General features: G+C 41.0%; 1 protein-coding gene across 1 annotated transcript; it reads right to left on the bottom strand.

The window, feature by feature from the left end:
• Positions 1–2,575: 2,575 nt before the first annotated feature.
• Positions 2,576–14,403, bottom strand: dhfr (dihydrofolate reductase). The gene is made up of 6 exons (XM_029649010.2): positions 14,192–14,403; positions 13,700–13,749; positions 9,307–9,412; positions 6,829–6,955; positions 5,531–5,646; positions 2,576–2,761 (listed from the first exon to the last, which is right to left on the bottom strand). Exons 1-6 carry the CDS (start codon positions 14,281–14,283, stop codon positions 2,680–2,682), a joined length of 573 nt encoding a protein of 190 aa, XP_029504870.1. The 5' UTR covers positions 14,284–14,403; the 3' UTR covers positions 2,576–2,679.
• Between the last annotated feature and the right edge of the window lie 697 nt (positions 14,404–15,100).

The raw sequence follows: 15,100 nt of genomic DNA, 5'->3' as shown, positions 1-15,100 counted from the left end.
GTTAATAGTGAGGAGACTGAAGAGGAGGAGCAGGAGTGTTAATAGTGAGGAGACTGAAGAGGAGGAGCAGGAGTGTTAATAGTGAGGAGACTGAAGAGGAGGAGCAGGAGTTAATAGTGAAGAGAAGAGGAGCAGGAGTGTTAATAGTGAGGAGACTGAAGAGGAGCAGGAGTGTTAATAGTGAGGAGACTGAAGAGGAGAGGAGTGTTAAAGTGAGGAGACTGAAGAGGAGGAACAGGAGTGTTAATAGCTGGAGACTGAAGAGGAGGAACAGGAGTGTTAATAGTGAGAGACTGAAGAGGAGGAACTGTTAATGGTGAGGAGACTGAAAAAGCAGGAGTGTCTGAGGAGACTGAAGAGGAGGAACAGGAGTGTTAATAGTGAGGAGACTGAAGAGGAGGAGCAGGAGTGTTTAGTTGGAGACTGAAAGGACAGGAGTGTTACACTGAGTATATGAGTGTTAATAGTGAGGAGACTGAAGAGGAGGAGCAGGAGTGTTAATAGTGAGGAGACTGAAGAGGAGGAAAAGGAGTGTTAATAGTGAGGAGACTGAAGAGGAGGAGCAGGAGTGTGAATAGTGAGGACTGCTGGTCTCTCAGTGAAGAACACAGGACAGCCAATGAGGACCTCTCTGATGGTACAAAACATGGGTCTGAGGTTTAGGTTGTGCACAGGTCAACACTCCCCCTGTCTTTTTGTTGTAGTGAAAACTCACACTGTGTATATGTGTGTATTAGAGAGAGAGACGGAGTGTGTATGTGTGTATTAGAGAGAGAGACGGAGTGTGTATGTGTGTATTAGAGAGAGAGACGGAGTGTGTATGTGTGTATTAGAGAGAGAGACAGAGTGTGTATGTGTGTATTAGAGAGAGAGACGGAGTGTGTATGTGTGTATTAGAGAGAGACAGAGTGTGTATGTGTGTATTAGAGAGAGAGACAGTGTGTATGTGTGTATTAGAGAGAGAGACAGTGTGTATGTGTGTATTAGAGAGAGAGACAGTGTGTATGTGTGTATTAGAGAGAGACAGTGTGTATGTGTGTATTAGAGAGAGACAGAGTGTGTATGTGTGTATTAGAGAGAGAGACAGTGTGTATGTGTGTATTAGAGAGACAGTGTGTATGTGTGTATTAGAGAGACAGAGTGTGTATGTGTGTATTAGAGAGAGAGACAGTGTGTATGTGTATTAGAGAGAGCGACGGAGAGACAGAGTGTGTATGTGTGTATTAGAGAGAGAGACAGTGTGTATGTGTGTATTAGAGAGAGAGACAGTGTGTATGTGTGTATTAGAGAGAGAGACAGTGTGTATGTGTGTATTAGAGAGAGAGACAGAGTGTGTATGTGTGTATTAGAGAGAGAGACAGTGTGTATGTGTATTAGAGAGAGCGATGGAGAGACAGAGTGTGTATGTGTGTATTAGAGAGAGAGATCGTGTGTATGTCCCCCTGGCATTATGCCATAACTGTTCAATACTCCAGGTGTTAACTGTCCAAGTCTCCATCGATCTGTGTGACGACTCGACAGTCAGACAGCGTCAGGTCCTGGTCACTCAAGGCTGAGGTAATAAAGACGGCCTTTTGAGCAACTCAACATCCTGTCAGCACTGTGCTCAGCCTGTGAAGACAGAAATATGACTGTTTATAGCACGTCCTTCACGGACCAGGACTAACTACTCACCAAGAGTCACACAGAAGTAGTTTACTCAGGGTCAAAGAAAGAGGCGGACCTAGGTCAGATTAGTCTCAAGTGTGTGTGTTAAAATATCACATTTATCAAAAAAGGCTAGCACACAAAAAAGGGATTCAGTTGTGTAAATTCATCTCATTATTTCCAGATTTCGATCCGCCTTCAAGTCAGCTTTTGTCTCCTCCAGAAACAGGTGCTCATCACTCACCGTGTGTGTTTGTGTGATAATACAAGTGAGTGTCTCTCATCAGAAATGCTAATGTCGGTTCTCTTCAACATTTTCCAGACTCTCTTGTGTGCATGGCAGTGCACCGCAGGCTGAGGGGCACATGGCTCTGATCTCTGTATAATGATTCTCCTTTAAGTGCCAATCAAGGTGTGTGTTCTGTGTCCTAGTGTGTGTTCTGGAGCGTTACAGCCAGGGCAGTGGGGCCTAATTGAGCAGGGTTAACATGATTAAAGCCACAGTGTGTGTGTGTGTGTGTGTGATGGAAAGGTGTACTCCTCTGCTGTGATGGGCCACTCCAGACACCTGGTGAGTTAATTAGCTTTCTAGTGAAAACCTTCTGCATATTCATGTCATGTCTCATTTGGAATGAGCAGTCATGTCTCAACCAACATCCCAAACAGCACTCTATTCCCTACGTAGTGCACACTTCCTTTGACCAGGGCCCATTGACACAGTCAAGAGTGGAACAATCTACCTTAGAAACCCCTGTTTTTACGTGTTTGTGCGAGAAATCTGTATCAAATGTTTCAATATTTGTAAAATCTATTTCTGTGAGAAAAAATATCCAAGGACATAAAAATATAACCAAAACAGAAAGGAATAGGAGAAGGAGAAAACACAAAACAACCAGGTTTCCTTTCGATGAAAATATCACAATTGTAATGGAATTAAAACACATTTTATTAATTACATTTGAGTGACAACAGTGAGCAGCGAGAAAATATTTACATGACAACACAGGATGTTTTCCTGGGTGTGTTTATAGCTCATTGGTCGATGCTTTCGTAGACTTCAAATCTGTACTGTACCCCAGCCTCCTCCTGTAGGTCCTGTGGGACTCCTGGGAACCTGAGGAGAGACCGAGAGAGACACAACCACTCAAATCTATCCCCAATGCTCCACTCAACCACACAACAACAAGGACCATGAATTTGGCTCTTCACTGAAACCAGGCTGGCCAATTTCAATTCTTTAGGGCCATCGTAAACTTGGTCAATATGTACTTTACACCATAACGAAACTATCTTGTGGGTTTGTCTCCGTTAAATTTGTCTTAGATAACATTCACGAGAAGAGAGTTGACCCCACGAAGACAAAAACATTTATCATTGAGTTGAGATATGGTTTAATCTGACCCCCGTGGTTTAATCTGACCCCCATGGTTTAATCTGACCCCATGGTTTAATCTGACCCCCGTGGTTTAATCTGACCCCCGTGGTTTAATCTGACCCCCATGGTTTAATCTGACCCCCATGGTTTAATCTGACCCCCATGGTTTAATCTGACCTCCACGGTTTAATCTGACCCCCGTGGTTTAATCTGACCCCCGTGGTTTAATCTGACCCCATGGTTTAATCTGACCCCCATGGTTAAATCTGACCTCCACGGTTTAATCTGACCCCCGTGGTTTAATCTGACCCCCGTGGTTTAATCTGACCCCCATGGTTTAATCTGACCCCCATGGTTTAATCTGACCTCCACGGTTTAATCTGACCCCCATGGTTAAATCTGATCCCCATGGTTTAATCTGTTGTGTCTGTTATAAAAATCTCAGAACGTGACTTGAAATGGGCCTATTCACTGCAGATGTACCTTAGCATACCCCCCTCCTTTTAACGAAAGATCTTGCATTTTTTAAATAACTTTTTAACTGTGTTTTTACTTAAGGTTTTGTGGACTCGACACTAATTGATGTGCTCTCTGACACCTGGAGCTGCATGGCAAATGGTCTGGGAACAAAGAACCAAGAGCTACGGACCAGTGTCATTCCCCATCTGAATGGCCAATATGTCCCTCTCTGTTACAGTAAATCAAATCTAATGTTATTGGTCACATACACATGGTTAACAGATGTTAATGCGAGTGTAGCGAAATGCTTGTGCTTCTAGTTCCGACAGTGCCATTAATATCTAACAAGTAATCTGACAAATTCACAACAACTACCGTATACACACAAGTGTGAAGGAATGAATAAGAGTATGTACATATAAATATATGGATGAGCGATGGCCGTGCGGCATAGGCAAGATGCAGTAGATGGTATAGAGTACAGAATATACATGAGATGAGTAATGTAGGGTATGTAAACAAGATGCAGTAGATGGTATAGAGTACAGAATATACATGAGATGAGTAATGTAGGGTATGTAAACAAGATGCAGTAGATGGTATAGAGTACAGAATATACATGAGATGAGTAATGTAGGGTATGTAAACATTATTAAACTGTTGTTATTTAAAGTGACACCTTTATTAAGTCAGTTTACTTAAGAGTTAGTGATGGCGGTTTAACAGTCTGATGGCCTTGAGATAGAAGCTGTTTTTCAGTCTCTCGGTCCCAGCTTTGATGCAGCTGTACTGACCTCGCCTTCTGGATGATAGCGGGGTGAACAGGCAGTGGCTCGGGTGGTTGTTGTCCTTGATTATCTTTTTGACCAGAGAATTTTGTTTTTCATGGTCAGTCCTTCAGAGGCCTTTTGGTAAATTCCAAGTGGGCTGTCATGTGCTTTTTACTGAAGAGTAGCTTCTGTCTACCATAAAGGCCTGATTGGTGGAGTGCTCCAGAGATGGTTGTCCTTCTGGAAGGTTCTTCTATGTCCACTCTGGAGCTCTATCAGAGTGACCATTGGGTTCTTGTTCACCTCCCTGACCAACGCCCTTCTCCCCCAATTGCTCAGTTTGGCCGGGCGGCCAGCTTTAGGAAGAGAATTTGTGGTTCTAAACTTCTTCAAATTAACACTGTGTTCTTGGGGACCTTCAACCCTGCAGATTGTTTGTGGTACCCTTCCCCAGATCTGTGCCTCGACACAATCCTGTCTCGGAGCTCTACGGACAATTCCTTCGACCTCATGGCTTGGTTTTTGCTCTGACATGCACTGTCAACTGTGGGACCTTATATAGACAGGTGTGTGCCTTTCCAAATCATGTCCCAGTCAGCTGAAGTCACCACAGGTGGACTCCAATCAACTTGTAGAAACATCTCAAAGATTGATCAATGGAAACAGGATGTCCAATTTAGAGTTTCATAGCAAAGGGTCGGAATATTTATGTAAATAAGGTATGTTTTTATTATTTTTTATGTTGTATTCATTTGCAAACATTTGTGAAAACCTGTTTTGGCTTTGTCATTATGAGGTATTGTGATGTCATTATGGGGTGTTGTGATGTCATTATGAGGTATTGTGATGTCATTATGGGGTGTTGTGATGTCATTATGAGGTATTGTGATGTCATTATGAGGTATTGTGATGTCATTATGGGGTGTTGTGATGTCATTATGGGGTATTGTGATGTCATTATGAGGTATTGTGATGTCATTATGGGGTGTTGTGATGTCATTATGGGGTATTGTGATGTCATTATGGGGTGTTGTGATGTCATTATGAGGTGTTGTGATGTCATTATGAGGTATTGTGATGTCATTATGGGGTGTTGTGATGTCATTATGAGGTATTGTGATGTCATTATGGGGTGTTGTGTGTAGATTGATGAAGATTTTTTATTTAATCTATTTTAGAATAAGGCTGTAACGTAACAAAATGTGGAAAAAGGGGAAGGGGTCTGAATACTTTCTGAATGCCCTGTATGTCTGTATACTAACTAACTAGCGATACTCACTCTGGCAGTAGGCGGTATTTGTCTTGGTTGATTTCAGGCAGGAAGGTGTCACTCTTAAACTGCTGCAGGATCCGTGTCACAAACAGCCTCCTGCTCCCCTGACTCTCCATCATCTCCTGGGGAACCAGACAACAAATCAAACAACAACAAATATATACACTGAATGTTGGGGATTTTAAGACCGAGACCCACATTTTGTCAATCATTTCAGAGTAGGAGTACTGATCTTAGATCAGTTTGCCCTTTAGAACATAATGAATCAGATTATTAAGGAGGGGGGAGACATAATCTAAGATTAATTATGTTCTTTAGAACATAATGTATCAGATTATTAAGGAGGGGGGAGACCTGATCTAAGATCAGTTTGCCCTTTAGAACATAATGTATCAGATTATTAAGGAGGGGGAGACCTGATCTAAGATCAGTTTGCCCTTTAGAACATAATGAATCAGATTATTAAGAAGGGGGAGACCTGATCTAAGATCAGTTTGCCCTTTAGAACATAATGTATCAGATTATTAAGAAGGGGGGAGACCTGATCTAAGATCAGTTTTCCCTTTAGAACATAATGAATCAGATTATTAAGAAGGGGGAGACCTGATCTAAGATCAGCACTCCAACTCTCGACAAATAGACCCAAGACGTTATTTTCTACTAATATGCCCCATTGTAGATCGACCCAGACAGTCTGTGTGTGTGTTCATAACAAGGTTGTGGTTAAATGGAAAATAGTCAAGGTCTTAAAGTCCCAAATTGAACCTTTAAAGAGTTAACCCTTTAGATTGAGATATGAGGTGGAGAGTGTGTGTGTGTGGAGAAGTGAAGAGAGTTTGAGAGCGTGTGCTGTATTGTCAAAAGCATCCTTGAGCGATGAGGTCTCCATGACAACCTACCGACTGCCGAGGGAAAGAAAGGTATGAGGGACGCTCTGTGTGTGTGTGTATGGAGATTGAAACTTTTCTACTTTCAATTTCTTTCAGATTAGCAGACAAATAGCATAATTGAAAAGTCTCTGTGTTTTTGACAGCGGAGAATGCAGTTGAGACCTTGGAGAATGCACCAAGGTCGTCAATGATGTCTGTTTCTGAGGTAAAATATGTTTAGAGCAGTAATGAAGTTCCCACTCTAGTAAACAGTTTCAAAAACGCCCACTCACTCAAAACCCATTTCTCTACAAGTCTGTCTGTATGACCAAATTCCCATCTGGCCATGTCTCAGAGACTATTGACCCATTCCAAATGGATCCTATCCAATCCTCCACATGAAGGACCAATGGCGAAGACCTGCGTATTTCTTACCTCGTACAGAGAGCTGCCACCGATCACCCAGACCTGGTCGACCTGTTCTGCCATCTCAGCCGTGTCCAGCAGGCGGAGTGCTGAGCAGAAGTCTGATGCCAGCTGGTGAGCCCCGGCTGGAGGCTCTCTGACATTCACACAACACAGGAGTAATGTTAGGGCAACACGGTAGTAATGTTAGGACTAATGTTAGGACAACACGGTAGTAATGTTAGGACAACACGGTAGTAATGTTAGGACAACACGGTAGTAATGTTAGGACAACACGGTAGTAATGTTAGGACAACACGGTAGTAATGTTAGGACAACACAGTAGTAATGTTACGTAGTAATGTTAGGACAACACAGTAGTAATGTTAGGACAACACAGTAGTAATGTTAGGACAACACAGTAGTAATGTTAGGACAACACAGTAGTAATGTTAGGACAACACAGTAGTAATGTTAGGACAACACGGTAGTAATGTTAGGACAACACGGTAGTAATGTTAGGACAACACGGTAGTATTGTTAGGACAACACGCCAGTAATGTTAGGACAACACGGTAGTAATGTTAGGACAACACAGTAGTAATGTTAGGACAACACGGTAGTAATGTTAGGACAACACGGTAGTAATGTTAGGACAACACAGTAGTAATGTTAGGACAACACGGTAGTAATGTTAGGACAACAGTAGTAATGTTAGGGTAGTAATGTTAGGACAACAGTAGTAATGTAGTAATGTTAGGACAGGACAACACGGTAGTAATGTTAGGACAACAGGACAACACAGTAGTAATGTTAGGACAACACAGTAATGTTAGGACAAACGGTAGTAATGTTAGGACAACACAGTAGTAATGTTAGGACAACACAGTAGTAATGACTAGTAATGTTAGGACAACACAGTAGTAATGTTAGTAATGTTAGGACAACACAACAACGGTAGTAATGTTAGGACAACACAGTAGTAATGTTAGGACAACACAGTAGTAATGTTAGGACAACACAGTTAGACAACACGGTAATGTTAGGACAACACAGTAGTAGTAGGACAACAATGTTAGGACAACACGGTAGTAATGTTAATGTTAGGACAACACAGTAGTAATGTTAGGACAACACGGTAGTAATGTTAGGACAACACGGTAGTAATGTTAGGACAACACAGTAGTAATGTTAGGACAACACAGTAGTAATGTTAGGACAACACGGTAGTAATGTTAGGACAACACAGTAGTAATGTTAGGACAACACGCTAGTAATGTTAGGACAACACAGTAGTAATGTTAGGACAACACAGTAGTAATGTTAGGACAACACAGTAGTAATGTTAGGACAACACAGTAGTAATGTTAGGACAACACAGTAGTAATGTTAGGACAACACAGTTAGGACAACACAGTAGTAATGTTAGGACAACACGGTAGTAATGTTAGGACAACACAGTAGTAATGTTAAGTAGTAATGTTGTAGTAGTAATGACAACACGGTAGTAATGTTAGGACAACACAGTTAGGACAACACGCTAGTAATGTTAACAACAGTAGTAATGTTAGGACAACACAGTAGTAATAGTAATGTTAGGACAACACGCTAGTAATGTTAGGACAACACAGTAGTAATGTTAGGACAACACAGTAGTAATGTTAGGACAACACAGTAGTAATGTTAGGACAACACAGTTAGGACAACACAGTAGTAATGTTAGGACAACACAGTAGTAATGTTAGGACAACACAGTTAGGACAACACGGTAGTAATGTTAGGACAACACGGTAGTAATGTTAGGACAACACGGTAGTAATGTTAGGACAACACGGTAGTAATGTTAGGACAACACGGTAGTAATGTTAGGACAACACAGTAGTAATGTTAGGACAACAAGTAGTTAGGACAACATGCTTATGGACAACACGACAACACAGTAGTAATGTTAGGACAACACAGTAGTAATGTTAGGACAACAACACAGTAGTAATGTTGTAGTAATGTTAGACAACACAGTAGTAATGGACAACACAGTAGTAATGTTAGTTAGGACAACACGCTAGTAATGTTAGGACAACACAGTAGTAATGTTAGGACAACACGCTAGTAATGTTAGGACAACACGCTAGTAATGTTAGGACAACACAGTAGTAATGTTAGGACAACACGCTAGTAATGTTAGGACAACACGGTAGTAATGTTAGGACAACACGGTAGTAATGTTAGGACAACACGGTAGTAATGTTAGGACAACACAGTAGTAATGTTAGCACAACACGCTAGTAATGTTAGGGCAACACGCTAGTAATGTTAGGGCAACACGGTAGTAACAATGTGTTTTGGTTCATAGTATTTAATGACTTCAGTATTACATCGTCCCTTATGACACAGAGGAAGAGAACCTTCACTATATTACCCTAATTTCTATTGCAGGATGATGAACATTGTATAGAAATGAGTAGCTGGTCAGTGGCTGTCATTACAGATGTCCTCCATGCCTCTTACTTAAGTTCTCTGCTGAGAACGATGTTGATCCTGTTCTTGAGTGGCCGGTTCCGCTCTGGAATGGAGAACCATGTCTTCCGCCCCATGATGACAGCATTCTGTTTACCTAACCAATCACAGATAGAGATGTCAACATTCTGTTTACCTAACCAATCCCAGACAGAGATGTCAACATTCTATTTACCTAACCAATCCCAGACAGAGATGACAACATTCTGTTTACCTAACCAATCACAGATAGAGATGTCAACATTCTGAATGACAGATGACAACATTCTGTTTACCTAACCAATCCCAGACAGAGATGTCAACATTCTATTTACCTAACCAATCCCAGACAGAGATGACAACATTCTGTTTATTTAACCAATCAGACAGAGATGACAACATTCTGTTTATTTAACCAATCCCAGACAGAGATGACAACATTCTGTTTATTTAACCAATCCCAGACAGAGATGACAACAATTTAACCCCAGACAGAGATGACAACATTCTGTTTACCTAACCAATCCCAGACAGAGATGACAACATTCTGTTTACCTAACCAATCCCAGACAGAGATGACAACATTATGTTTACCTAACCAATCCCAGACAGAGATGACAACATTCTGTTTATTTAACCAATCCCAGACAGAGATGACAACATTCTGTTTATTTAACCAATCCCAGACAGAGATGACAACATTATGTTTATTTAACCAATCCCAGACAGAGATGACAACATTATGTTTTAACCAATCCCAACAGAGATGACAAATTCTGTTTACCTAACCAATCCCAGACAGAGATGACAACATTCTGTTTACCTAACCAATCCCAGACAGAGATGACAACATTCTGTTTACCTAACCAATCCCAGACAGATGACAACATTCTGTTTACCTAACCAATCCCAGACAGAGATGACAACATTCTGTTTACCTAACCAATTCATTCTGTTTACCTTAACAGACAATCATTCTGTTTACCTAACCAATCAGACAGAGATGACAACATTATGTTTACCTAACCAATCCCAGACAGAGATGACAACATTCTGTTTACCTAACCAATCCCAGACAGAGATGACAACATTCTGTTTATTTAACCAATCCCAGACAGAGATGACAACATTATGTTTACTAATTCCCAGACAGAGATGTCAACATTTATTTAACCAATCCCAGACAGAGATGACAACATTCTGTTTATTTAACCAATCCCAGACAGAGATGACAACATTCTGTTTATTTAACCAATCCCAGACAGAGATGACAACATTCTGTTTATTTAACCAATCCCAGACAGAGATGACAACATTCTGTTTATTTAACCAATCCCAGACAGAGATGACAACATTCTGTTTACCTAACCAATCCCAGACAGAGATGACAACATTCTGTTTACCTAACCAATCCCAGACAGAGATGACAACATTATGTTTACCTAACCAATTGACAACATTCTGTTTATTTAACCAATCCCAGACAGAGATGACAACATTCTGTTTATTTAACCAATCCCAGACAGAGATGACAACATTATGTTTATTTAACCAATCCCAGACAGAGATGACAACATTATGTTTACCTAACCAATCCCAGACAGAGATGACAACATTCTGTTTACCTAACCAATCCCAGACAGAGATGACAACATTCTGTTTACCTAACCAATCCCAGACAGAGATGACAACATTCTGTTTACCTAACCAATCCCAGACAGATGACAACATTCTGTTTACCTAACCAATCCCAGACAGAGATGACAACATTCTGTTTACCTAACCAATTCCAGACAGAGATGACAGCATTCTGTTTACCTAACCAATCCCAGACAGATGACAACATTCTGTTTACCGAACCAATCAGACAGAGATGACAACATTCTGTTTATTTAACCAATCCCAGACAGAGATGACAACATTCTGTTTACCTAACCAATCCCAGACAGAGATGACAACATTCTGTTTATTTAACCAATCCCAGACAGAGATGACAACATTATGTTTATTTAACCAATCCCAGACAGACATGTGTTTCCCCTGGTCAAGAATAGCTCAGGGTCCTACACAGCCCTGGGACATGGCTGAGGCCTGCTATGATGTCTATGGAGGCCATGTCTCAGGGCTGGGCCAGACCTACAGTCAAGCACAGGACTGTTTGATTCCAGAACTGAAGGGCCAAAGTACTTCTTGTTTTCATCCTCTCATTCGAATCTAAGACTGTTTCAGACCTGGGGCACTCGGTGGGAGCAATTAACTACCAGGTAGAAAGAAAAACCAGAGGCGTTTTGTCACCTCCAGGACTGGAATATAGTGAGGAAAGAAATCAAGAAAAGGACAGAGGAATGACATTTGATGATGACAGGACATGTGATACAGGTGCTCAGGTCATGTGATGAGGGAGGAGTGAGATGTTATATCAAGTTTGCAGATGACACTAGTGGTAGAATTGATTACCAACAACGAGGGAGGAGGTCCATTGGAGTGTGGTGTCAGGAAAATAACATCTCACTCAACATCAACTAATTAAAGGAGATGATTGTGGACTTCTGGAAACAGCAGAGGGAGCACCCCCCTATCCACATCGACGGGACAGTAGTGGAGAAGGTGGAAAGTTTTAAGTTCCTCGGCGTACACATCACGGACAAACTAAAATGGTCCACCCACACAGACAGCCTCAGGAGGCTGAAGAAATTTGGCTTGTCACCAAAAACACTCGCAAACTTTTACAGATGCACAATCGAGAGCATCCTGTCGGGCTGTATCACCGCCTGGTACGGCAACTGCTCCGCCCACAACCGTAAGGCTCTCCAGAGGGTAGTGAGGTCTGCACAACGCATCACCGGGGGCAAACTACCTGCCCTCCAGGACACCTACACCACCCGATGTCACAGGAAGGCCATAAAGATCATCAAGGACAACAACCATCCGAGCCACTGCCTGTTCACCCCGCTATCATCCAGAAGGCGAGGTCAGTGCAGGTGCATCAAAGCTGGGACCGAGAGACTGAAAAACAGCTTCTATCTCAAGGCCATCAGACTGTTAAACAGCCATCACTAACATTGAGTGGCTGCTGCCAACATACTGACTCAACTCCAGCCACTTTAATAATTAAAAATTGGATGTAATAAATGTATCACTAGCCACTTTAAACAATGCCACTTTATATAATGTTTACATACCATACATTACTCATCTCACATGTTTATACTGTACTCTATACCATGTACTGCATCTTGCCTATGCCGTTCAGCCATCTCGCATCCATACATTTATTTGTACATATTCTTATTCATTCCTTTGCACTTGTGTGTATAAGGTAGCTGTTGTGAAATTGTTAGATTACTTATTAGAAATTGCTGCACGGTTGGAACTAGAAGCACAAGCATTTCGTTACACTCACATTAACATCTGCTAACCATGTGTATGTGACCAATAAAATGAGGTTTATATACGGTAGATGCTCCTGACTTTGGACTCAGTACTGTAAAAGCAGTGAGGGTATGTACCGGTAAATTCATTTGGATCATGACAGTGTTTTTACATATATCTTTACTAAGGAGCAACTCCACCACTTTTGAACCTAATTTTCATTGTGATGAGCACAATACCAGTGTCTACATATGTGAAAACGTTGCATTTCTAAGTTTTGTAGACAATAAATATAAAAGTTTTAAAAAGTTACACCGATTACATCATCAAAAACAATAACATTTTAAAAACAGTGATTTTCAAACTGAGATTCGTGGTGACGTGGGGAGCTAGAAAACACTCCTTTGGGCTAGAAACTCATTGCTGGTTTTGAAAATCACCATTTTTTAAAAATACTTTTAATCCTACCCTGTGATTTCACAGAGGCATTTTTTTTAAAGGACTTTCTTCTTATGTTTTTAACCACCGATCATAGAAACAAACGGGTTGGTGCTGGAGATGATGAATACGAGGTTAAAAAGTGGCGGAATGTCCCTTTAAAATAATATTTGCGAGACGATATTTCGTCTCATGATACTTTGCACATGGTGCTATACTGCCACCGTGTGGCCATTAATAATACAGTTTAATGTTGACAACTGTCACAGTGTTTACAACTGAATCAGCCAATGTCTGTATCCGTGTTTGGAGTAAACTCATGTGATTTACACCGCATTGGTAAAAAAATACAAATAATAATATGTAATAACCTGAACCAGCACTTTACCCCCACCGCACATACCCAGCTCTGACTCTACTGATAAAGCTACTTTATTGACGAAAAACAAATGTTTTATACCTTTGATATGTGGTAGTCCCACATAGCTACGGTATCTGAAGATGAATGCACTAACTGGAAGTCACTCTGGACAAGACCATCTGCTAAAATAAATAACATGTCGTCAATGTGAAATGTTTGGAAACGGACTGTTACCTTCCACCGAAGACGTCATTGTCATCTTCTGGAAATACTTAAATTCATTACTGTAAAAGAAGTCAACGTCATTATTGTTTGTGAGACAAAGGGAGAAAAACAACAGTCCAGCAAGAATGTAGAAAAAAAAACTGTTTAGTCAAATTGTATGGGTTTAACTACAGAAATGATTAATTGAAGTTATATGCCATGATGTTGTTAATTAATAACTTAAGTCTTGTGCAAAACCCTGGACTTTGGATCCCCGACGTTGTCACTCATTGCATCATCTGCAGCTGACTCTTCTGATTTCTTGCTAGATTTCTGTACCACACATCAATCGACCAATATTTGCCATTTCAACACTGTTGTTAGCTTTCCATTCGTTGCCAGCTAGTTGAAACAGATATGTGTATATAGGCTATTGTTGTAGATGGCTTAGCTAGCAGTTAAAGCTAAATGAATGAGGCTAACGACGTTAGCTAAATGGCTATGTAGGCTAACGTTACTTACTTGAGTCTCTTCGGATGCCAAGGTAGATTCCCGTTATTTCCAATCCCCATATCAGGACAAACAGCCACAATGCAGTTCAGCACACGAGACATTTTCACTTGACGAAAAAGTGCAATGATTTTAGCTCAACCAAAATGAAGATATTCAGTACCTACTAGGCAGCCAACTGTGGACTACTGTACAGTTCCCGCCAATATAGATACATATTTAACCGGATATGATAACGTATTGTGTGGCCAAAGATTTGTTATAACTAAACCCAGATAGACCACAGCCTGTCGTTTCCAATGGAAACAAATGAGCCATAGTGGGCAGAACCAAGCACAGGTTAGCAAGATCCTATTGGCCTGTTCTAGCATATATCTGCATATTTCAGTTTGAGAACGCCTACTCCGTGAAGTGCGCGTGTGCAATAACTACATTTGTCGTTGCCCTCCTTCTAAACAGCGTGATGTTTTACAACTTTGGTAAAGGGTAAAGTATACAAAACTTAGTACACTCTGGTCGTAGCAGATTTTAGTTTTGGGAACAAAAAACTGTATTGAGATCAAATGTTTAATCGATGAGAAAAATTACAGAATGTTGGTCAAAAACCATCTCCTTCAATCTTCTCCCATTGCCGGCCAGTGGACTTCCTCTCACTACCATTTTTGGTGTTGAGTGGAAACGCCAAGCCGCTGCGTCACAAATCCAGTGAAATATCGGTTTCATTGTTCTATCTGTGGTATGGCCCAACTCTTCTTCGAGGCAGTACATTTCTCAAATATTAGCCACTGCCCTCTATAGGTAATTTTTGGAACATACTATACTGCATATGTCAATGTGTAGATAACAAGGGGAAATCTAAATTACAGTGGAGAGAAGAAATGTTGGGCCTAGAAAGGCTACTTTTGTAAGGTAGTAAGGTTC

This window comes from Oncorhynchus nerka, linkage group LG13, assembly GCF_034236695.1.
Source record: "Oncorhynchus nerka isolate Pitt River linkage group LG13, Oner_Uvic_2.0, whole genome shotgun sequence".
Lineage (NCBI taxonomy): Eukaryota > Metazoa > Chordata > Actinopteri > Salmoniformes > Salmonidae > Oncorhynchus > Oncorhynchus nerka.
Note: the sequence above shows the minus strand (reverse complement) of the source record. Positions and strands in the feature narration are given on the sequence as shown.